The sequence below is a fragment of the Drosophila biarmipes genome, chromosome 3R (assembly GCF_025231255.1).
Source record: "Drosophila biarmipes strain raj3 chromosome 3R, RU_DBia_V1.1, whole genome shotgun sequence".
Classification (NCBI taxonomy): Eukaryota; Metazoa; Arthropoda; class Insecta; order Diptera; family Drosophilidae; genus Drosophila; species Drosophila biarmipes.
In genome coordinates this window covers 31,450,645-31,473,833 of record NC_066616.1, presented here as the reverse complement: position 1 = coordinate 31,473,833, position 23,189 = coordinate 31,450,645, and the positions used below count along the sequence as shown (strand labels likewise).

At 48.4% G+C, this 23,189-nt stretch overlaps 4 protein-coding genes across 5 annotated transcripts; 3 read left to right on the top strand and 1 right to left on the bottom strand.

Annotated features, from left to right (window-relative positions):
* Positions 1-204: 204 nt before the first annotated feature.
* On the top strand, positions 205-4,912 carry LOC108025012 (uncharacterized; the record flags this gene model as incomplete). The annotated part of the gene is made up of 10 exons (XM_017095267.3): positions 205-484; positions 833-1,745; positions 1,812-2,364; positions 2,426-3,082; positions 3,142-3,425; positions 3,480-3,801; positions 3,860-3,944; positions 4,000-4,189; positions 4,257-4,537; positions 4,596-4,912. Coding segments are annotated over 10 exons (3,675 nt in total), but the record flags the coding sequence as incomplete, so codon positions are not given.
* Positions 4,913-5,085: 173 nt separating this feature from the next.
* On the top strand, positions 5,086-6,923 carry LOC108025253 (uncharacterized). Of its 2 annotated transcripts, XM_017095607.3 has the most exons (3): positions 5,086-5,505; positions 5,590-6,422; positions 6,469-6,923. In XM_017095607.3, exons 1-3 carry the CDS (start codon positions 5,179-5,181, stop codon positions 6,608-6,610), a joined length of 1,302 nt encoding a protein of 433 aa, XP_016951096.3. In that variant the 5' UTR covers positions 5,086-5,178; the 3' UTR covers positions 6,611-6,923. The 2 variants fall into 2 exon arrangements, with proteins under 2 accessions (XP_016951096.3, XP_016951095.3); XM_017095606.3 differs by having other exon boundaries at positions 5,090-5,505; positions 5,590-6,923.
* A 4,787-nt stretch (positions 6,924-11,710) lies between these two features.
* Positions 11,711-19,907, top strand: LOC108025530 (uncharacterized). Its single transcript, XM_017096054.3, has 7 exons — positions 11,711-12,307; positions 16,156-16,238; positions 16,394-16,729; positions 16,828-17,592; positions 18,008-18,137; positions 19,317-19,641; positions 19,702-19,907. Exons 2-7 carry the CDS (start codon positions 16,210-16,212, stop codon positions 19,830-19,832), a joined length of 1,716 nt encoding a protein of 571 aa, XP_016951543.1. The 5' UTR covers positions 11,711-12,307; positions 16,156-16,209; the 3' UTR covers positions 19,833-19,907.
* Positions 19,883-21,002, bottom strand: LOC108025531 (uncharacterized). Its single transcript, XM_017096056.3, has 2 exons — positions 20,603-21,002; positions 19,883-20,284 (listed from the first exon to the last, which is right to left on the bottom strand). Exons 1-2 carry the CDS (start codon positions 20,982-20,984, stop codon positions 19,908-19,910), a joined length of 759 nt encoding a protein of 252 aa, XP_016951545.1. The 5' UTR covers positions 20,985-21,002; the 3' UTR covers positions 19,883-19,907.
* Positions 21,003-23,189: the final 2,187 nt, after the last annotated feature.

The window sequence follows — 23,189 nt, the reverse complement described above, 5'->3', positions numbered from 1 at the left end:
AAAAGAGTAGAAACAAGTAACTGTTTTTATACAACATAACTAGATGATGATACGATGACGAAGTCTTGGAATAAAGCATAAGAGAGTCGTCTTGAAAAAACAACTGAGCCATTGCAGTTTGACTTTCCCAGGGGAGGGGTACACGTCTGACTCAGCTGAGCCGTGCCGGAAACCAGTTCCAGGTCAAAACAAAACCACCGATAAAGCTGGGAGCTGGGGAGCCAGCGAAGCAGTGGGAAACTCCCCACAGCTGGCCAAGTCGATGGCCAAAACCAAACCTTCGAGCGACCAGTTTCCAGTCGAGTTTCGAGGCGCACGCATGCGCACTGCGATGTGAAAGTCTGCCACGCTTGCCACACATACTTGACAAGCTCTCGGTTGCAGAACCAGGTTATTCCGGCAGGGAAAACCAGAACTATGGCGCAGGCGGAAGGCCTTTTGTGGATCACCTCGGTCTGCTGGATTGCATCACGGATAAGTGGAGGTAAGTGCTGGGAACCGAATCGATTGCATTGTATGCAGATCGCACATTGCGTGGCCGAAGAAAACGAAAGTATCTCAGGCTGTGTCTAAGACATCTCACCATGCTCTCGAGGGCACTGGGAAAAATCAAGGGGTAAAGTGATTTGTAACGAATCATGCAAAATCGTTAAGTATTCAAAAAGATAAGAGCGGGTAATGAAATCAGTTTTGTCATATGTGAGTTGCTTTCATGATAACTTGGCGTAAAATACTTTGTTTTAATATTTATGATTATTATTTCTTAAAATTATTTTCCCCTCTGTGTCTTTGTTGTACCCTAACTCACCACAATCTCGTTTGTGGCTCTCAGCTGACGCCCAGCACCTGATCGCCTACATCTCGCAGAGGGGTCTGCACGGAGAGATTACTTTTCGGCAAATGAATGCCACCACGGTGGAGATCAAGGCCAGCCTGGAGGCCACCCTGCAGTATCCCGACCAGGTGTGGAGCTGGGCAGTACGCCGGTTCCCAGTGGATTACTCCAACACCGATCCCGAAGGGCGCTGCGAACTGAGTCGCTTGGGATCCCAGGTTGTATCCTTCGACGAGGACCTGGAGTACCTGGTGCTGCCTGGTAACGAGACCGCCACCTGGGAGCGCAACATGCAGCTGATTGGGGATAGAGGGATCTGGGGCAAGTCGCTGGTTCTCACGGAGGTTAGCTCCAATGCCCGAATTTGCGCCACCATCACCACCATCCAAAGTTCCGTCGAGCACATGGCGGAGGCTCGTTTCAACACACCCGTGGCAGGATCTGTCCACTTCCGTTGGCTGGCTCCTGCCGAGGGAGCAGTTGGGGACACGCTGATCTACTCGGATCTGTACCACATCAGGGAGCAACCACCTGCTCTGGACGAGGGTAAAAGTAAAGCCGGACCCTTTACCCAGCATCATTGGAAGATCTTTGTGACGGATATCTTCAAGCACGATCACCATCGCACGGAGGACAACTGCAACTTCCTTCAGCTGGTCTTCGATCCCCAAGGAGGTGGCGCGGGAAAGGGAATTGGGGATCTGGATGCCCGTCTGGGCCGGATCGGAGTGGCCAAGAATGCACTGCGCTCGCCACAGCGCAGTGTATTCCGGGATGCCCAGCTGGCCCTGTTGCCCTCGGATCTCACCATTCCGCACAGGACCCTCTACCTGGTGCTTTTTGATAACCTGCATCCGGATTCGTATCTGGCTTGCACCAAGATTCGCCATGTCCAACCGCTGACCTACAAGTGAGTGGCATCTAACTAAGGCTTTTAGTAGAGTTTTTCGTTATATTGTTCTTTTTTCAACCGCAGAACTTTCATCAACTCTGGCGGGGTCAAGGGAGAGGTCACCTTCACGCAGCGCTCCAAGTTCGACCCTACTTTCCTCAATTTCACCTTGGGAGCCCCACTTTCCCAGCGTGTGAGTCGCAAGTTTGCCGAAGATGTGGCCGCCTTCCGGATTCACAGCCTGCCACCGGTGCCCCAGAGGATGGGTCATGAGGACTACTGTTGGACCACCGGGGAGATGCACAATCCTCGCGAGACAAACGATAACATTCCCCCACCCGGCTATGGCACCCAGGAGCAGTATCCCCTGGGCGATCTCTCGGGGAAGCTGCAGGGCCGCAACAAGGGTTACTTCCATCAGTATGTCCTGCCAGGAACGAGCTCCGAGTTGAATGGCCTCTACTGGGACGTCTTCCTGCCCCTCCAAGGGCGGCATAGCATAGCCCAAAGGAGCCTGGTCATATACACCTTCAATCGCACGGATGTTTCCAATATAACCAAGATGATCTGGGGCTGTTCCACCCTGGGGCAATATCAAAGGAATGGAGTCTACCAGCAGAACATGGTTACAGCTCAGGTTGGTGATCCATTATCCATTACTTTATGTGATTAACATAGGTTTTCTTTATAATTTCCAGGTCCTTTTCCGTTACCCAGTGGTGGGTCGTGTGATCTTCCGGCAGCCGGCGGAGCAGCCTTGGCAGGACACCACCGTGCTCTTTGAGTACCTCATCCAGGCGGATGGTTCCACGCAGAACACCACCCATGATCACCGCTGGGCCATCCACAGCAATGCGCCTGGAAAGGACTTCTACGACTGGCAGCAGAGGTGCATCTCCGCAGGACCCGTCTTCAATCCGTTCCGAGTGGACTGGGGCAATCGCAGCGTGGATGACTTCTGCCAACCCAGCTTACCCTCGATGTGCCGAATGGGAGCCATGGATGCCAGGTTGGGGACTCTAACCATCGCCGGAGGCAGGAGGGTGGCCCAGAAGATTAGCCGAAGGATGTTCGTGGACGGCAATCTGCCGCTCTCTGGCAGACACTCGATCCTCGGTAAGTCCCTGGTCATCTACGAGGATAATGGCCCCAAGGCCAGGGGCGAGAGGTTGGCCTGCTCCGCGGTAATTGGTCATTTCCGGCGGAAGGTGGTGGCCAAGGAGTGGTATGCCAACGGAGATCCCCTGACTGTGAGTGGTCGCCTGGAGATTACCCAGCAATCGGAGTACGATGTCAGCAATGTGGAGGTGCAGCTCAAGGGATTGCAGGATAATTCAGGGTATCATATACACAGGGTAGGTACATTGAAATATAAGAAAGGAGTATAAACTATTTATGAAACCCTCAATTGCAGACCCCTGTGGAAGCCAATCTGGCTTTTCCCTGCGAAGCCTCCACTTTATATGGCCACTGGAATCCTTTCGCGGTCAACCCCAAATCTTCACCGCCCTCCAAGAGGGGAACAACCGATCAGTACGAGATGGGGGATCTGAGTGGAAAGTTTGGGGGTCTTGAGGGAGTCACCCAGTTCGAGGATGCCTACAACGATACGAATCTACCGCTCTTTGGCTACAACAGCATCATTGGAAGATCTGTGGTGATACAGAAGAAGCAGAAGAATGCGCGCTGGGCCTGCAGGTGAGACACTCCCCTTCCTCCCAGATTTCTTTTTACTTTAAGCTCTCATTCTAGTACCCTAGAGCGCGGCTATAGTCCCAGTGAGGCCAGGGAACTTAGAGCCATTGCCTCCTTCCACCATCCCACGGGCTATGCCTACGGTTATATAAAGATGACGCAGTTGATCCACAATGATGGTAGCCAATCGGAGACGGTGATTGAGGTGAAGTTGCGGCATCCGGGCAAAAACGACAGGAACTCTACGAGAAACCACAACTGGCAGATCTTCGTTAATCCCGTGGGCGTGGATGCAGCCGTAAAGCCCACAAATACTAGGTGTGTGGCTGGAGGATACGTTTGGAACCCGTACTACACGCAACTGGCAGATCCCCTGAATGTTTGTTATTGAAACGAAGAAAGTGCATTTACAATTTTAATATAAATATCCTTTTTAGCTGGATCTCTATGAACAGGAGTGCAGTCCGGACAATCCTTTGCGCTGCTACGTCGGCGATGTGGGTGCGCGTTTGGGAACTATAGGTAAGGGATCTTTAATCCACCCAGTTTTATAATTGCTAATAAATGGTATTTCCAGATCTTGGGGGCGAAAGGGTAGTCCTCACAGACTCCAACTTCCCCCTGGAAGCTCCTGTGGGAGCCATTGGCCGTTCTATTGTGATCTTTGGACCTGATAACTCTCACGAGAGGTTCGCCTGTGCGAATATAGAGCCCGATCACAATGTCATTAAGTACATCAACCTGCAAAAGCCACCTCGCTTTGTGGTGTAAGTATATACAACGCTACCCCAAATGTACTTCAGTTAATAATTCTTGATAATATTTATTACTCAGTGCCCAGTTCCTGGAGGAGCTGAGAACCGTGATGGGCATTCCAGAGTGGATGTTGGATGTGGATGCCCGAAAGACCAAGGAACTTCATGGCGGCGCTTGCATCCAGATGATCATCCACTTTAAGGGACCCCTTGCCCACCGTTTGGAGCTGGATATGTCCCGCTTGATAGCCGCCGGGCGGTTGGATGCCCCTAGTCTGTTCATCCCAGGTTATGTGAACCAAAAGCGAAAGGCGACCATTTCATACCGCACCTGTGGTGTAAGGGATACCAATGAGAAGCGTAGGTAGTCCTGCTGTGGAGACTGCAATCTCTAATAATATATTCAACTTTACAATAGGAACCAAGAATTTCAGAGGTGGCTTCTATTCCTCGAGCTCAGCTTCAACCGGACCAAAGCCATTCGTATTAGCTTTTGTAGTCATTGGCTTAGCCCTTAGGTTCCTCTAAGTTGTATGAATGATTTTATTATGTCAAATACTCAAATAGATTTAAATATCTGCGTAGTCACTAGCTTAGTTTCTAGATGGTTGTAAAATGTAGAGCTGTTCTTTTATTTTATTTCCTGTAAATATTTTGTGTACAGTAATGTTATCCAAATTGTTGTCTAATATGTATTAAATGTAGTACAGGAGTCTAAAATTCCTGAGCATGCCTTTTCCTTAGAGTGTTTAAACTAAAGATACGTTACAGAAACACATGGTGCTCAAGTTGGTGGTGGGTTTACTCTCCCTTCGTAGCCCAGAAGAACTGACCTGGGAATTCGAGCATATTCCACCACCCATGGAGACCCACCACTTCTGGTTTATTTCTGCGCATGAGTCTTGCCCAATCGATTTTTCAGTACATACATACATCCCCCATTTCAATCGAGGGCAGCCCGTCTTTGGTGTTAGACGCACATTTCCAGCCGACTCTCCAGAATGCAGCTGATTCTCGTTGCGACCTTGCTGTCCGTGGCACTCGGCAGCTGCAGTGCCTCCATAGCCGGACCTTTTATCCTCTGGGGTCACTCCAGGGTAACCGGACTGCAGACTCAGGCTCTGGTGGACTCTAGCAGCAGGGAGCTGCCGCTGACGCAACTCTTCACGGAGGCCAAGGCGATTGTGGTGTTCGTGCGGAACTCCACCAACCGACTGGAGGGCACCAAGTATCCCAGGTTCCAGAACCTCGTCAAGAGCGGAGCTTGGACCTATCTGCCGCAGAGGAGTCTCGCAGCGGAACCCTTTGGGCTAAATGCTAACATTGAGGTGAGCTGGGAGTTATGAAATACTTGAATTTGAGGAAAAATGTTCTATTAGTCAAGTCATTTTTAATACCCTTTGGTTTATCAGGTGGTGAGCCTCTCGGGACACGGAGAAGAGGATGACTCGGAGATCCTGTCGGCCTACAACGAAGCCCTGAACACGTACGGCCGCGGGGAGGTGCTGGGCATCCTGGCCAGCCGCGAGGAGGAGGCCCACTTCCTGGCCAAACGGGAGGCTGCTTCGGCTGCCGAGGAGGAGGAGAAGGAGAAGGAGAAGGAAAAGGAGAAATCCAAGGCCGCCGAGGGAGGCGGACCAGAGGAGACCGAGGCCAGTTTCATCTACGTGGCCGAGGGCAACAAGGCGGTGCTGAGCCTCAACGGACCTCTGGAGCTCCGGCTGACCAACGACACCCTGAAGCTGGAGGAGCACATCAAGCAGATCACCTTCGACGACCAGCGGGCCAAGGGATATGGCCGCCTGAGCATCACCTTCATGCATTCCGGGGAGAAGTGCACGCTGCGCTTCAAGTTCTCCCTCACCCGGGGATCCTGGACCCTGAGGAACGTGGAGGTGGAGTACAGGGATCTGAAGAGTGTCCTGGTGGCTCGTGGTGACGAGTACACGCTGCCCAATGCCCCGCTGGGATTCTCCTACCGCTGCTCGGCGGAGAACGTGCACTTCCTGAATCCCGCCAAGAACGAGACGATTCAGGGCCTGGTTCTCAGTGACTTCCAGGTGCAGCCCTGGCTGAATGGGCGCCAGGAGTACGGCGAGGTGTACGATTGCGTGGGCTTCGTTTCGGCCCCCATCCTGGCGGGACTCTTCGTGGTGACCCTGCTCCTGGGCATCCTGGGACTCGGAATCTCCGCCATGCTCAGCATGCACACGCCCAATCGATTCGAGAGCTCGCGCAGCAAGCAGTTGACCTTCACCATCCAGGAGTAGGGACCTCCGATGAGCGAAGAGAGCTCCGCCAGCCATGTTCATCCAGATCACCTACGTGGCTTTCAAGCCCCTGGCCCTGTTCACCCTGGCCATCGAGCTCTTCCTCATCCACCTGCTGTTCGTGCTGATCGTGCTCTATGTGTATGTGCTGTGGTATTACTGAAAGGTCGAAATCTCGAGCCGAACGATCCAAAATATACGTCTGCAGTGCAAGCCAAAGCCAGTGAAGTTTCCTTGAATGTGGTTAAAGTTTGGAGTTATCACATGAAGTATTTGTTACAAACAAACTAAATATATCTGCCATGCACTCTTAAAAGATTACTAAGCAGTCAGACATACTTACATATTTAAAGGGCTTTAACAAATATTATTACACTATTATGCCAGCTATAAGTCAAATAAGGCTATAACCTATAAAAATCTTTGGGTAAATGAGTTCTGATAACAATAAAGCTTGCATTTACTTATTTCCGATAGGGCTGGGGAATGTTATTAGAAACCCCTTCTACAAGTACGTTCCCAATATATCTTATATCCCGAGCCTCTCTCTTCGATCTCAAGCCAAAGTTCAACCGACAGAAAAGTGAAAAGCGATGAGATTCTGCACAGACTGCCAAAAAAGGATGAGGGGAGTTGGGCTGGAAATTCTGGTTATCTCGGCGGCGGCTTACTTTTGTTTTTAGCCATTTCCCTCGCCGGCGATCGCCAGCTCACTTTCATTGGATTCGTCGGATTGGTCCCACAGCGGCCGAGTGCGCAATTAAGCGATAGAGATGCGTGCGGCAGCTGGATTTGTGCACTGAAAAAAATCAGTAACTTTTGGGAAAAATGAATTCGATAAGTCGAAGTCGGGATTCTGCCTCAGAAGTAGTTTATATATATTTATTACGTTCTTAATTCATGTTAATAAGTCTTTTGTTAAGAACATATTTAATATTTCCCTAACATGTTGGACTAAAGATAGTATTTATTAAATCGTATATAAACATTTAGGCTCTTGTTCTTCAAGGATGTAAATCACGGGATCCAAGCATGGTAGTGTGAAAATCCTTTTCTCCACAATTTATTTCCCTGTGCATTAGTATCTGTATCTTTCTCTGGACCTCGAACCAAGCCCAGTCTGGTAGTCGGAGGCTCGTTTATTTATGCATCATTAAGTCACGCCAGTGGCTCGTTTGGGCCACTTTTGGTTTATTTTGCGTGTGCGTTTGTGCGGCCAGTTTTTGGGTTCGATTTCTGTTTCTACGACTGACACTCGACACCCAAAAGAAGACAGTGGACGGTGGACGGTGGACAGTCGCTGCTGGCTGTGGGCCACCCACTTTTCTCCACAGATTTCCCAAAAATATGTGTATATGGAAGCAGCATCCCCGCTGCCCCCCGCCGAGAAGAGATAGAGATGCAGATACGGATCGGGGCGACTTATTGTTGGGATCGGGAAGTGGGTCGCCTTCGATTGCGTTCACTTTTCCCGCGCGGCTTTACTTTTACTGTCAACCGAACGTGCCCCAAGTTGCAAGTGGTGGCGGCCAGTTCAGTGACTCAAAGAGAGAGTGAGAGTCCGCACCTGATTCTGTAATAAGAATCGCGATCGCTGGCAAAAGTTTGTGAAAGTTGTTGTCAAACGGCTGGCCAAACCGAGCGGAGCCAAGGCGAACCAAAACGCCTGTCAAGGAGCTGCGCATATCAGCCACATGATGCGCCGATGCACTGAGAAAAATCATGTAAAATACATATGTATTTGCTTAGTTAGGTGATAGCTAAGAAAACATTTTCTAATTCTTATTCAAAAGGGTAGAATTGGTTTGAAATCCTATTTGCAAGTAAGGGTTTAAACTTGTCATGACAAGATACATATTTTTGTCACCTATAAGTGACTTTCTTAATAAAATCCAAAATATTTCTCTGTTGGCTGGAAAGCTCAGCCAGCATTGCCTTTCAATCTCAGAAGCGGGCTAATTTCTCCCCCATCCAGCAATCACCGAAGTGACGAGTGCGCTGTCCATTTGATTAAATTGCAAGTGCAGCCGCAGTAGATACTTTCCTCGAGGGCCTTACATAAGAACGCAATCCATAGAGTAAGGGCGCCCAGGTAATGCGGCATGAAATTGAATTATTTTCACGGAAGCCAGGGTGAGAGATTTGAGCCGCGGATGCACCACAATGAAGTGGCTCTGCGAGGGGGTTTAATCAATTCAAAGGGCTGCGAGCAACGGAAATGGGCTTTGTATCTGCAGCATTGTATCTCCGTATCTGCGACGATTGCCGAGATGCTTATCTGCGAGATTCGTGCACTTGGCTCGGTGAGGTAATGCTGGTAACATTCATGGGGACTACGAGTGCATCTCGGGATGATGGGCCAGTAGTCCGTCTGCGGGATGCACTCAAGTGGTTTCTCCCCTCCAGACTGACCAACTTCTGCTGTCGCCTGTGAAACAAATGGTCATGGCTCAAGAAATCGGGCCAGGCGATCAATCCTAACGATCAATCCAGCCGCTGAAAGTGGCAGTCATCCCGCGTCCGCGGCTTGTGAGGGGCCATAACTAGTCGTGGGTCTCATAATTACTCCGCTCAATATTTGTGTTAGAGTTTTACGATTATTGCCACATTTTTCCAGCGAAAGAGAAATCGCCAATTGGCAGGACTGGCAGATGTCGCTGGTTTCTGCCGCGTTTCGTGGCACAAACAGTTGCCCCAGCGGGCTGACAAATAACTAATAGCCAAGAAAAGTGCGCAGGCGCACTCGAAACGAAATGGAAAAGCAAAGTGGCTGAAAACTGGCGACATTTCGCACATGAACATGAAGTGCGGCTCGTCGAACAGCAAACTTTACCATTAGCCACCAGCCAACGGGCGACAATCCGATGCGTTTAGTAAATCAAAGCGTTAATTACTTGATTTGGTAAGCGGTTTCCCAATGCCTCGCTTTTTTGCGCTTTGTTTTTCCTGCTTTTTGCTCTTCCTCTGCCCCATCTAAACAATTTCTCGCGAATATTTGCCCACCTGTCTGCCGCGCAAAAGTGAAATGCGTTTAGAAAGGAAAAGGAAGATCTGCCATCCGCGGTCCACTCGTTCCCCAGAAGAGATGGATGGCTTGGTGCGCTCCATTGCCGGGGACCTTGACTTATTAACACCCAATCTCAGAGACCTGGTAGTCGGTGGGATTACGGCAGATGAGTACGCTAACTCCGCCAGATGTACTGGTGTTTCTTTATTTTGATGGCCGTGTCGCAAGCTTAACGCCCTGTTAAGCCGGCTAAATGCAAATGCGGCACATAGTTGCCGCGAATAAATGGGCTCGATCCGAAGCCCCCTCCCCGAAGACCCCTGGAGGAGGCCCCCTTATTATTCCAACTCACCTTTGTGGGAGCTCGTTAATTGCTCCGCTTTGGCTGGCTTACGGCTTGTGGAGCGTCTTCCAATTGCGCGCAACACGTGAAGGTGGCGCAATTTGGACCCGCGGTTTACGGGGTCTTTGGTTTGGGTTTTGATCTACATGCATGCAGATAGACCGTTTGCCCCGAGGCCGAATCTTCGGCCAAGGCGCTGGCAATGGGCCGCCCCAATCAGTTCCCGCAGATCTCGGCCCATTCTGGCGCATTTTCCCCCACACCGAAAATAATCCAGCTTCGATACTCCAAATAATAATATGGTGTTTCTTTGTCACAGGAGAATCCCTATTTTTCATGGTACTTATTTTACTTCTTTTACCATATTTACCACGCCAATAAAAACCTGGAATAAACTCAATGGATATTGTTAAATTCATATTGAGCGTTTTTGTGATACATATTAAAAATATTTCATTTAATATCTAAAGAAACAACTTGTAATCTTAAAAAAAAATACTCTAAATTTCAAAGCGCTATTTAAATAAGTGTAAATTGAATTTGCAAATTAGCGGCTTTTTCCCCGTGCATGCCAAGCGATGGGAGTTGGCAGTCAGCTCTGGCTCGCTTTTGTTTTTGAGCCAACATTTTTCACCGCTTGCCACTGGTGCCGGTGAAATTAATCCGCCTCAGGCATTGGGTAATTAAGCTAATTAGCTGAGACTGGGCTGAAACCCCAAGTGCAGCCCACCCAAAAGCTGTGCAAAACTGAAGCAGAAAGGTGGCAAAGGCCCTTCCCACAGTTGCATCATCTGGAGTCATAAAATCCGCAGATTCTTGTGTTGGATCTATGATTTTTTGCAGCCTCGCATCTGTAGAAAGCTCGTCTTTTGGCCGATTTCCTCGGCAACTTGCTGCTGCCAAAACCGCACACACTAACCCAAATTCCGCAGTCCCATGATGCGCACAGCCCCCCGCGAAGGCGTCCATTACTGCAATTAAACTAACAATCGGTAAATTGTAAATGGTAAGATGGCAAAAGAGCAGCTGCATCGGCAGCGGTGGCTTTTTGGCTTGCAGGCTTGCACTTTCCGCCCGAAGCGGCGAGCGCTTAACTTGGCCAAAAACAAACAAACACCGGCCATTAGTTGGCTCAATTCAAATCGTCGGGCGGCGGCAACAGCTGCCACTGTCGGTGGTGCACTGAAACTTGAGTTTTCGGAAATAAATATATTTAGAACAATATTGTACTACAAATCAGCAATAGAAATATTATTTATTATATGGATGCCTACCTTTTGGACGCTTAACCGTCACATTCTCTTTGGTTATTTAGCTAGTTTTAAGAAAAGAAGGCCTTAGAGCCTGACATTCTTTATTCATAATAATACCTGATTGATATTCTTTATGTAGTCGAGCTAAAGAAAGTATCACATTACTAGAACCAGCTAAGTTAGGATCATTATAGGTAAAACTCGAATGTTGAATCCTTTTATCCCTAAAAAAACACATTTGGTAAACATTAAGATATTTTATTTCATTATTATAGGGAAATTTAATAAGTATATAGTATGTATTAACTTATCTAATAAAGAATGTTCCTAAATATATCTGATTAAAAGGTATTCGAAGCTTAAACTACTAAGGATCCTTAAATATCCATATTAAGATCGTTATTTCTTTCTGTGTACACCTTAAGCTGACCAAACCGCTTCTGCAGAGGAGCTAATCTCGGGGTCTTCGTGGGGCTCTTCTGGGCCTCTCAGCTGCCTTGATCTGCGTCTTTTGAGCCGACTTTGAGCTGAAGGTGCGCACTCGCCCCTCTCTTTCAGCCCGACCCTCTCTCCGGGCTCTCTTTCGCCACCGTTAGTAGCCGACAGTCTGCGCCGCTTGGTCATGACATTCGCTCGGTTTCAGTCTGCTTTGGACTTTTACTGCGATCGGTCGTGCTCCGCTCCTCGCGATTTTCCATTTACTACCATACCATACCGTACCACACCGTACCACACCATACGATACCATACCAAACCATACGATACCATACGATACCATAGCATTTCCCAATTTCGATTCTCCTCCGCTGGAGACGCGTGCTTAAACGGTAAACTGTGAGAAGAATCGGGCGCAGTGGCGAGGAGTGAAGAGTGCGCATTGCAGAAGACTGGCAGTTTCTTCGCGGAGACGAGGAATTTCCCGTGGCATTTGCCACACAAATGTTAGACGAGTTAATGAAGTGCAAAAATGTTTGTAGACTGAGTTGTTGCCGCTGCCAAGTGAACACGAAGACGCCGTCAACTTTGTGACTTGCGGTTGCATTCTGCGGCAGATACAAGCTATCCCAAGACCCCAGAAGAAAGACAGCTCGTAGCCGTTGACCCTGTCGCTTTCGGCGGCCAAGTGAAAATTGCTCGGCAGCCGCGGAAAACTGTGGAGAATCTGCGACTTCTTTGGTGTCGAGCGAGAAGACGACCTGGCGATTCTCCTGCGGATTAGTGGCACACTTACCCACAACCAGCGCCGCGCGAAACCATGTAAGTGGCACGAAAACATCTCGAACTTACTGTGTGGGTGTGAACGGAGTCGAGATGCAACTACCCAGCGGGTTGAACGCTCCTAGGATAGAAGCATCACAGAAATCTCCACGTATTTAGTGGCAAGCCAAGCGCATAACAACCGACTTTCCTCAATCGGTTGGGCACCACAACTGGGTGTTGTTAAGGCGAAGATTGGTAGTTTCAATCTAAAAATAATACACTCTATAAAAGTAGACAAGTTCAATACATATTTAACCTCATTTTGATCAGTAAAATGCAGGAACGTCAATGTATTTGGACACACCCAGAGAAAACCAATAGAAATACCTCAGAAACCATAATTAAAAGCTCACAGCCTGTCATGCAAACTGCCCAGTTAATTGCTTTCTTTTCTGAGCTCTTAATTATTTCCTCTAACAAAGACCATAAAGATAGGTTGAATACTCCCCAACAAAAATGAGAATCCGCGCATAATGAGATGCTTTCCTCAAATCGGATGCTTAGTCCCTCATTATGGCTGCTTAGGCAAGGGCCTGTGTCTTCTGTGCTAATTCATGCAGATTCAGAGGCGCGTTTCCAGAGAAGATCTTTCCCAGAAAGGCAGACTCTGCGGCAGGCGACGCCAATTAGCGAGCCAACTTGCCACTTGGCCGTAAAACCCGCGCTGCGCCTATTCTAATTGAATGAGTGGAATTAACCCAGTTTCGGACGCGACTTGTTCCCATCATAATTGAGGTGGTGCCGCTGGCCAGAAAAAGTTAATACGAATTAGATTGTTGGGGAAGCCGTCAAACTTTGACGGGCTGGTCGTCAGCCCGAAAACCCAAAGTAGGTGAGCTGTGCGAGGGCCGCGGGGCTCTCCCTTTTTTGTTTTAGCCGCGGACTAAATGTGCTTTATGATGGAATCAATCAGTTAGATCGTATGTATAGATATGCTAATTTTCGGCCGATCTGGAGACCTCGACATGGGAACTGAATGGGGCCGTTCTTCCCTTTTGTGGCCTAGGTGCGAGGAACAGTTAGCGATCGTTCCACAAACGAGTTTCTTTGGCACTCTCTGTGTAACATGCAGAACCTGTGCGTTTGTTCTACGACAATAAATTCGCGACGCTTTTTGTGCGGCTTTCGTCGGGATTTGAGGTCAACTTGATTGGGGCGCTCTCTTTGATTAACGACTAGCGGAATGGACTCGACTGTGCGTCTGTCCGCTGTTCTTCTTGCCCTTTTTTGGCAGTTCCCGTCTGGCGGCTTAGTGCCCCGGGCAGAGGTGTACAGGTGTCCGATGGAACCCCAGCATGCCACAGATTGCGGATCGCCATCAAATCTCAATGACGGCCGCACGCCAGCAATGGCTCCCAGCTCCAACTTCACTGCGAGCTCGTTATGGATACCATTACGACAAAGTCACAAATCGAGGGGGAGCAGAAGGAAATGGGAGCTCTAGAGCCCGGGGAGTAGCCCAGGCAGTACTCCTCATTTGCCGTAAGTCATGGATCAGCTTTCACAAATATGACCTTGGGCTCTTGGGCAGATAATTGCCCTTAAAGTAGACATACCGAAGTTTAAGTTTTTAAATTAAAAATCCCAACTGTAGCAACTTAGGCAATACTGGATTTTTATTACCATGCGCAGCTCACCGTTTCGGTAATACATTTTAGATTCACAAAGATGGCCTTGGGTATGCAGCTAGACAATTGCCTGTTAAGTAGCCATACCAAATTTCAAGTTCCCAAAATAAAAATCCTGGCTTTCAGAGCACCTATATATATTTTTATAGTATTTATATAGTAATGCAGACTCTGCTCTCTAACATACCCCTGAAATCCCCCACAAAATCGGATCCAAACCTAGCCAGAATAAGAGCCCCCTCGATTGCATGCAGAGCACGGGGTCGGGGCAATTAGAAGTTTGTTGGCCTGCGAAAATATCAGAGCCAGCGACTTCATAACGAATTGTTGTAATAACAATAATGGCGAGCCCGCGAGCTGTGTTCGCCTTGTGGCCGGCACAGCAAATCATTTCACATCGCCACATTTCTATTTTCGCTGGGTTCATTAAACCAACTGAGGCCCGGAGTGTAACTAAAAGCCGCAGCCGCAGATACAAAGATACAGCGATATGAAGATACAGATACAGATGGTGTACAGACTGGTGTTCTCGGGCTGTGGCGACAAGTTTGGCTTCCGTTCTCAGCCCGCTCATTTGTCACCGGCTTACATAACACATTCTCCGGACCCCCTCCCGGGTCTTCTGTTTTCTTTTTTTATAGCCCGCGAACCCGCCGAAGCGCATCCCCAGTGTCATGGCCACGTTTCTATGGCTTTCCCAGCAGCTCAACTCCGCACGATGGCATCTTTCAATTTGTCGCCCGTGTACTCATAATTGTCTGGTAATCTCGGGGCCCTTTCTTTGTGTCGGTCATGTCTGGGTTCTCCGCGAAATGCGGTAACTTTTGTTTATCTCTCGCATTTCGCACACTGCACACATGCGGTGAGAAGATGATCCTGCCCGCCAGTTTGGCAACACGTACGCAGATCGGAAAATCCGCTGTACGATCGCAGATGTGATCTTGTTCCCACAGGGCCACGCCCTCGGGGGGAGCATTCTTTCCCAGCCGGAGGAGACACACCCATGCGCCGGCTGGTAACGGAAAGTATTGCCAAAGCGCACTTACCGGGCCTTCAATTAAGGCGTCTACCTGTCCGTTAAGCCGGTTCAGGCGGTAATGCACGACGTCTGACCTTTCCGAGCTGGGTCACTGTCACCTCCGGCTCCAAGTCGGTTTTTAGCTGGAAGTGCCACACAGACACTCCAAAAACCCCATTAATTGGAGTTACCAATTTGAAACCATTTTGGGTGCACGCAGAACGGAATTACAAGGGTTTAAGTTAATAACTAAGGACTTATGAAGTTTCTAGATTATAAGAAAATAAACATCTGGGTGGTTCCATAATGAACTGTGTTATATATTGATAGTTATTGTTCTCAAACTAAGCCAATTGCAGATACTTCTTAGTAATAATATCTTTTAAATTGCATACGTTTTATGTAAGATTTCGTGTTGTGTGATCTATAAGTAGGATGTAAGCTATTTATATTCGGCATGATATGGTTTATATAGATAGTTTTTTGAGTTTTTAGATTAGCTTTTCAAACTCACTACTAGTTTTTCCCGGTGCAGCCATATGAGAGCCACTTACCTAACCGCTGTGCTTGGCTGCCCTTCCGGACTTTTCGGCTTGTTGGTAAACATTAAACGCTCTCCTCTGGCCGATTCTCGATTCTCGGGAAGACAAACATGGTCAGTTCTTACTTTTCGGTTCGGGTTGGTTGCCCCAGTGTCGGATTCCGATTCTCAGCTGCTCCATCTAAGCACTCAGTCCCCGGAAAGGGGGAAAAGCGAGCCTATAAGCCTGCAGGTGCCCCAAAGTTCTAACTCAAATACCTTCAAAACTCTGTTTACTCATTAACCCCGCCTAGCAGTGCATTACCCACTCCGAAGCCGAAATTTTCAATTAAGTGCACTTGGGGCGGGGGCTAAACGGCATTTTCCTGGCCACCTGGGAAATGGCTGGCATGCGAGAGGTGGCCTTTGTGCGGGGGCCCTAACCATTTTCCTAGTTGTCTTGGTTGAATGGTAGTGGTGGAAACTCCCACAACTAGCTGACAACTTGTGCGATTGTACGGGGATTGTGTTAGGCACGCATGTGGCTAAACTTATGATAAATTATGTCGGCTGGTCTTGTTGCGCCGGAGAAAGTGCCAATTGTTTGTTTGCGCGAATTCTTGCCGAAGAGATTTCCTACTCGCCATTAATTGTGGTATTGTGTCTGCCTGACTTTCAGTTTTCCAGGGAGCCCGCCCCCGGAGTTCGGAGCCCAGACCCCAAACGCATCGTCATGGAGCCCGCGCCCACACCCAATATGCTGTAAGCAGTCCCACTGAACTCGCCTCTCAAACTCCGCATCCGCATCTGAACTCGCATCTGCATCTCACTGACTTCGCATCTGCATCTGTAAAAAAGCCATCCCATTAACCCACAAGCGAGTCAACCGAGTAATCCGCATCTCCACACGCCTCCAGGAAGCAGTTGCTGCTGAAGAACCACCAGGACGCCATTCTGCAGCTCCAGGGGAGTGCTCCGTCGCCCCATCTGACCTTTGGCGCCGCTTCCATGGCGGACAGTAGGGAGCGCATCCGCGGACCCTCCCGCGACGGCCGGGAGTTCCTGACCAGCCCGCGGCAGGTGCTCCGCCGCCTGATGCTCCTCTCGGAGGGCAGACAGTACAGGGAGGCCGCCGGCGTGGTGGGCAGACTGGGTCCCTCGGTCCTGAGGTCGGTCATCGCCGAGCTCCCGCTGGACCTGCTGCTGGAGCACCTGCCGCACAGTGCCTACCTGCTGGAGTCATTCTTCACCAGGTGAGTGGTCGGCGAACCTTAGACTTATTTCCAGTTGCAGGCTTACATATTTAGTTCCGATATTACCTACTGTAACCTAAACCCCATTTCCCCTCCAGGCTAACCACCTTGAACACCACTCCAAAGCCAGAGGTGCCCAGTGAAACGGTGGCCTGGCAGCTGGTGCGTCTGTTTGCCAATCCCCACGAATCCGGGCTGCGGCAGCGGTGCACCCGACTCCTGCAGGCCCTGGCCCAGTATGAGCCAGCTCTCCGGCAAACCTTGAGGGACAGGAGACGCAGCTTCGATAATGCTGTCCAGGGCCTCGGAGTCCACGGACTTACCACCGACGCCTCGGGACAGCTGATTTCCCTGCATGTGGCCCTGAAGACAGAGCTGCAGCGCCATGTGGACACCTACAAGATGGCCATCCACAAGCTGGAGGAGCTGAGCATGGTGACGGTCAACCAGGACCCCGCCCACTCCTCCCACCAACGCCTGCTGGCCATCAACTACGGGGACATCCAGCAGCGACTGATCGACAACAAGACGCTGCTCACCATGCTGGACAAGCCGGCCCTGAAGCAGCTGGCCACGCTGGTGGAGAACCTCAGCACGCGGGTGGAGAACGACAAGGAGGTGCTGACCTGCGTGGGCCAGGTGCGTCGTCTGGACGCCCAGGCGCTCGTGGAGAAGCGGCCCGCCGCCGGCCTGCTGATGAACTTCTCCCGCGGCTGCGAGGTGGTGCTCCACATGATGGGTCCCGAGGGCGGTCCTCCGGGCTCCGCGCTGTCCACGGGCAAGGCCACGTCCCCCGGCGGAGCCAGCACGAGCAGCTGCAGCGATGGCTACCACTCGGATGACTCCGGCAGCGATGACGGCAGGTGGGGATGCTCTCTATCTTCTATCTCCCAAGAATAAGCCAGTTATTAGAATAAAGTAGGAATACCCATTTTCTCTGCCTCCGCTCTGCCAACACACACACAGTATACACCATATGCCAAGCCAGAACAATTGTGTAACATAAAAGATACCAAAAGAATGAGGTATTCCATATTTCTACAAAATTTTATAAGACGTTCTTTATAACAAATGCCATTTCATTTTATACATGCCTCAACACATTGAGGTCATTTCTATGACTCGATTCTAACACTTGACCGAGTTCCAATAAGGTTAACACCCACATCACACTCCCAGTCAAATCAGATCGCGGCCGCAGCCAACTCTCACTTGCCCACATCCCATTTCTGTTTCTATCTCCATAGTATTTCTCATTCCACTTCCATTTCTCCACAGCGAAATGGTGTCGCTCTATCGGAATCTCTACGTCGAGAACCGAGCGGACGCCTTGGAGGCGCTGGACAGTCTTCCGCAGATAAAGCACGCGCACAGCCTCAAGGGGAAGATACTCTTCTCGATGATCGTGGTGAGTATGGAGTACCCGAGCTAAGTACCTGCTGTGGGATCGGTGGTAGATTGCCGCTGGAAGATACGTCCGAGCACTCATTTACGACTTGTTAAGGGGCCGAACTCAATTCGAGATTACCTCAATCGGGAGAAAAGAGTGCCAATTGGGGGCAGACAATGTTTTCACTTTTTGGGGGAGATAAAAAATGTCTTACTGGGTGTGTTCTGTTAAATATTACAAGTAATTACAAGTTTTAATTTATAAAAGAAGCCGAAAAGCAATAAGATATTAAGACAAGCAAGAAATGGCTGCCAATTGCACAGTCAATCATTCACTTGTCGCTGGAACACAAATCGCCAACAAGGGATTTTTACCTCTGTAATTATCCCCCCGTTTTCACTTGTCAAGACAACACAGAGTTCGTTTGTGATTTATGGGTGTTCGTAATCTTTTAAAGTGCCAATTCGGTGTCAATAACATTTTAACTTTTCCATAGATTAGAGATATTTCTCTGGCAGCTATTCAAATTCTCAAAGCTCTTTTGAATGTTATATTATTGTTTTAAAAATGGGACGATCGCGTTCCAATTGCCATTTAGTAAGTCAATAGCTGTCAAAAGAATTCAAAGAACACCCATTAATAAGGTGACATTCGATGCACAAAAGCTGAAAAGTAGTTAAATTATTATTTTAAGGGGCCTGTTTGCCAGCCCAGTGGCTCTCAAACTGTAAGGCCAGTTTAGCTGGCGAAGATTGCTTTCAATTTTCAAGAGCTCGGAAGGCCGTCAATTACGAACCAAGAGCCCGTGGGCTCTGGATGCTTCAGATCCTGTCAGACCGCAGATGGCGATTGCAAAATATCAATTTGGCCAGATCGAAATCGCGTTAGAGGATGATTAGGCGTTGGAGCAGCGAAAATGTGAGGGAAAGTGGAGCCCCCAGGGCGCCAGAAATGACGTAGGCGCCGCGGATCGAACCTGTAGTGATCGAATCACTTTCGATCGGATGTGGGATGAATGACACTTTCCCAGGGAAAAGGCATTTTCAGTGCCAAGATCATCACTTTAAGTTATGGGAAAGATTGCAGCCATGATGGTAGCTGAAGCCAATTTTAAATCTAAAGATATTTTAGGTTTCAAACAATTGAAACATGGCCCTAATATTAGCTAATACCGTATCATACTTTGTTGCCGGACAGCTCTCCTTCCGCCTCTGCCACGGGATGCGCGAGAGGAAGGTGCTGGAAGTGCGGCGCGTCCTGAACTGCCCGCTGGACAGCAGCAGCGAGACCACCTTGTCCCTGGACAGGTCCGTGCGCCAGCACCTCTTCGAGACCGCCGACAGCTTTCCGCTGGGCGAGATCGAGCGGTCGGTGTTCAACCAGGTGCTCTCCACGCTGCACGAGTACCCCTGCCTGGAGTCCTGCCCCCCACTGACGCACTACGTCAGTGCCTGCGTGCGCCTGGCCTGGCGGATGATCAACCAGAAGGCGCCCTACTACCTGGACATGGACTTTAACTTGGGTTTGTGCTCTTAAATAATGTGTATTTAATTGACAAACTTAAAACTGATATCCCATTCAGGCTTCCTGAGGCCCGAGAAACACGAGCGGCATCCCCAGGCGGACCGGCGATCCGACCTTATAAAGGCCTTTCTGTGGCCCGCCTTGATGCAGAACAACCAGTGCGCCTTCAAGGCGGTGGTGGCCACCTGAGGATAGTCCTAAGTTAACCCCATTTGTACATACATACGCCCCCACTCTCTTATGCAATAAAGATTTACCCCCTAACTAAGCGTAGCTGATGGGCCGCAGTTGGATGCACTGACTCCGCACTCTGTTGGTGCAGAGCAGGGGATGCTCCGAGTAGAACTCCACGATTTCGGAGGGGGATCCAAAGCAGCGCTCTTGGGCCTTCTTTTGGCCTATGGCATAGCGCTGTCTCCTGTCCACCTGCCTTATGAAGAGGTGATAGAACTGATCCGCCGCCCAGATGCTCACTATGTAGCGGATGCACGGGTCGGCTGCCTTGAAGGGACGGACCAGGCAGGATCCATCCTCGCGGCCATGGAGCATGCGTTCCGCCGTGGGTCGGTCCACGGTGAAGTAGTACTGCTCCTGCTCCACATGCCGCTCCTCGATCTCCGCGTAGTTGGCATCCGCATCTTCTATGGGGAGAATGGAATTTGGTTTCACTTAGTGGGGTATCAGAGTATAGGTTACTTATATATCCTTGGTTCTTCAGGAGAGTGGATCTTAAGTAGCTTAGCATATCTTGTAGGGGAATTAATAAGATATTCTTAGTACACACCAAACTCTAACTTTCATAACTATCTCTGTTTTCTAAAGCCTTTTGTAACAAGCAGACTTGTTATCAGATGCTTGTTATCTTATTTCCCAATTTAAGAATTCGCATTTGTTGACTGTTTTTGTTTACGTTTTTCACTCTGTGGACTTGGCTTGGCTTGGGCTCGGCGAGAACTCACCCACAATGACGTAATCCCGACGGGGCTGCTGATGGGGATCGTCATCGGCGCTGGAAACCCGTTCGGCGACGTCACCCTCCTCGCTGGCCTGCCGCCGGTAGCCGAAGCAGCAGCCACAGCAGAAGGGGGATCTCAGCTCCATGAGGTTGTCCAGCAGGCGGACCAGAAGGTTGTGCAGAACCGTCCAGTAGACACGTGCGCACCAGCAGCACATGGCGCCAATTGCAACAATCGGAACTATTATCCCCGCGACCTTGGCTTCGATGGATCGTTGGGAGTGGGCTTGGAGTGGGCTTGGAGTCGGCGCGGCCGGCGCACATCTTTCGCCGTCAAGCGGCGCCGAAGACTGAGCAGCTAGTAGTGAGCAGCCAGCACTAGACATGGGACCACAGCCAGAGCCCAGAACTCGGAACCCGAAACTGGAACTAAAACTGAAACTGATCAGAAGCCGAGCCAAAGCCGGCTCGTCTGGCGCTGCCTCTTAATTAAAATGTGTTTAATGCGCGCTCGAGGGGCAGGGGCTGCAGAAATGCCCATATGTAAATAAGATATGGATACGACTGGTAAACAAAACTCACAACGCTGAGGGGTGGCGATGCACAAAGTTGGGGCCCAGGAAGCAACTGGATACCCCAAGTGCTGGGCAGTGCAGCCAAGTGCAGATCATTGTCGTGGTCTTTTTGGTTTTTAAGTTTAGTTAAACACTACATATTGCATTTCTTAATCCATAGTTAATAAAAGTTATCCATGAGGTTAAAAAATTATATTTATATAATTCTAAAAAACATTCTGTAGACCTATCAAATACACATTTTTTGTAAAAGAATAATTTAAATTATATTTTTATTAGAGTGAAATTTTGCTTTACAGTGTACAAACGAGCAGCAAGAATTATTAAACGTTTAGCACCCAAGAATGTTTGCTCCCCTCTTCTTCTACTGACTGCGGAATTCATTGAGTGGGGCTGCAATTTTGGCGGGGAAGGGGATTCCCATATCACATTTCTGTTGACAGTACAAAACCGAAGTCGAATAGAGACGAATGGCCAACATGTGATTTTGAGCACTATGCGCGCCTTATTAAAGAATTGAAATCATTATTTATCTGAGACCCTTTCTTTATCGATGTTACGAAATCTGTTTCTGCCCTAAGAACATTTTTCACCAGGGAATGAAAGAGCTAGCTTTCAAATCAAAGCTAAACAGTGTCCAAACGTGGAATGTCATATCGCGTTGAGCTCGTAATAAAATTTCCAATCGATTGGCGTTCAAATCTGAATAACAAATTTTTAGACACTTTTTTTCACAAAAATCTGATGCACCCCCTTAAAAAAAAATTAAAAATTTACCAAAATTTAGATTTCCCAAAATCTTTCCGGAATTTATGTGGATCGTTAGCTTAGGTAGTAAGCTGATCAAAACAGTCTTTCTTTTGGCTGAGGGACTCCCATTTCCGAAATTACCACAAAAAATCACACAAAAAAGTACCTGTTTTTGCCCCAAAATTAAAATCCTGAATTTTATCGAAGAAATTTGTGATTTTTGGTCGAAAAAACGACAAATGTTGTCCAAATGTGGAAAGTAACACCGCGTTGAGCTCGTAATAAAATTTCCAATTGATTGGCGTTCAAACCTGAACAACTAATTTTTTGACCCTTTTTTTCAAAAAAATACAATGCACCCCCTTACAAAAAAAATCAAAAATTGAAAAAAATTGAGATATCCCAAAATCTTTCTGAAAATGATCTATATCGTTAGCTTAGGTTGTAAGCTGGTCAAAACAGTCATTCTTATAGCTGAAAGACTTCGATTATTGAAATTATGACAAAAAATCACACAAAAAAGTACCTGTTTTTGCCCCAAAATTAAAATCCTGAATTTTATCGAAGAAATTTGAGATTTTTGGTCGAAAAAAAGCCAAATATTGTCCAAATGTGGAAAGTAACACCGCGTTGAGCTCGTAATAAAATTCCCAATTGATTGGCGTTCAAACCTGAACAACTAATTTTTTGACCCTTTTTTTCAAAAAAATACGATGCACCCCCTTACAAAAAAATCAAAAATTGAAAAAAATGAGATATCCCAAAATCTTTTTGGAAATGATATACATCGTTAGCTTAGGTTGTAAGCTGATCAGAACAGTCTTTTTATAGTTGAGGGACTTTTATTTCCGAAATTACAAAAAAAAAATCCTACGAAAAAGTTCCTGTTTTTAAAAAAGAAAGGTTTTTGAAAAGATTTTGGAATTGCAGAGGTGAAATTCAGTGCTGTTTAGATTGGACACCAACCTCTTAAACTTTTCCATGAGCTTACACCACAGCTACTGTGGTGAAGCTCAGTCTCCGTCACTTTCGCTCGCTCCAACCATCTCCCTCGCACGAATTGAAAAATTTTGAAAAATTCAAAAGCAATTAGAGTGCGGTCGTAAATCGTGCGAGTTGACGACGTTCCGAATGGTTGCAGCCAAATCTCCTGGTAGAACCCCAAATGGACGTGCAAATGGCCAGCACGTGGCCCCTACCCGTAGATATGGTCCCCAGCAGATCCCACAAATCCGGCCGAAAGTGCTGCTCATTTCGTTACGTATA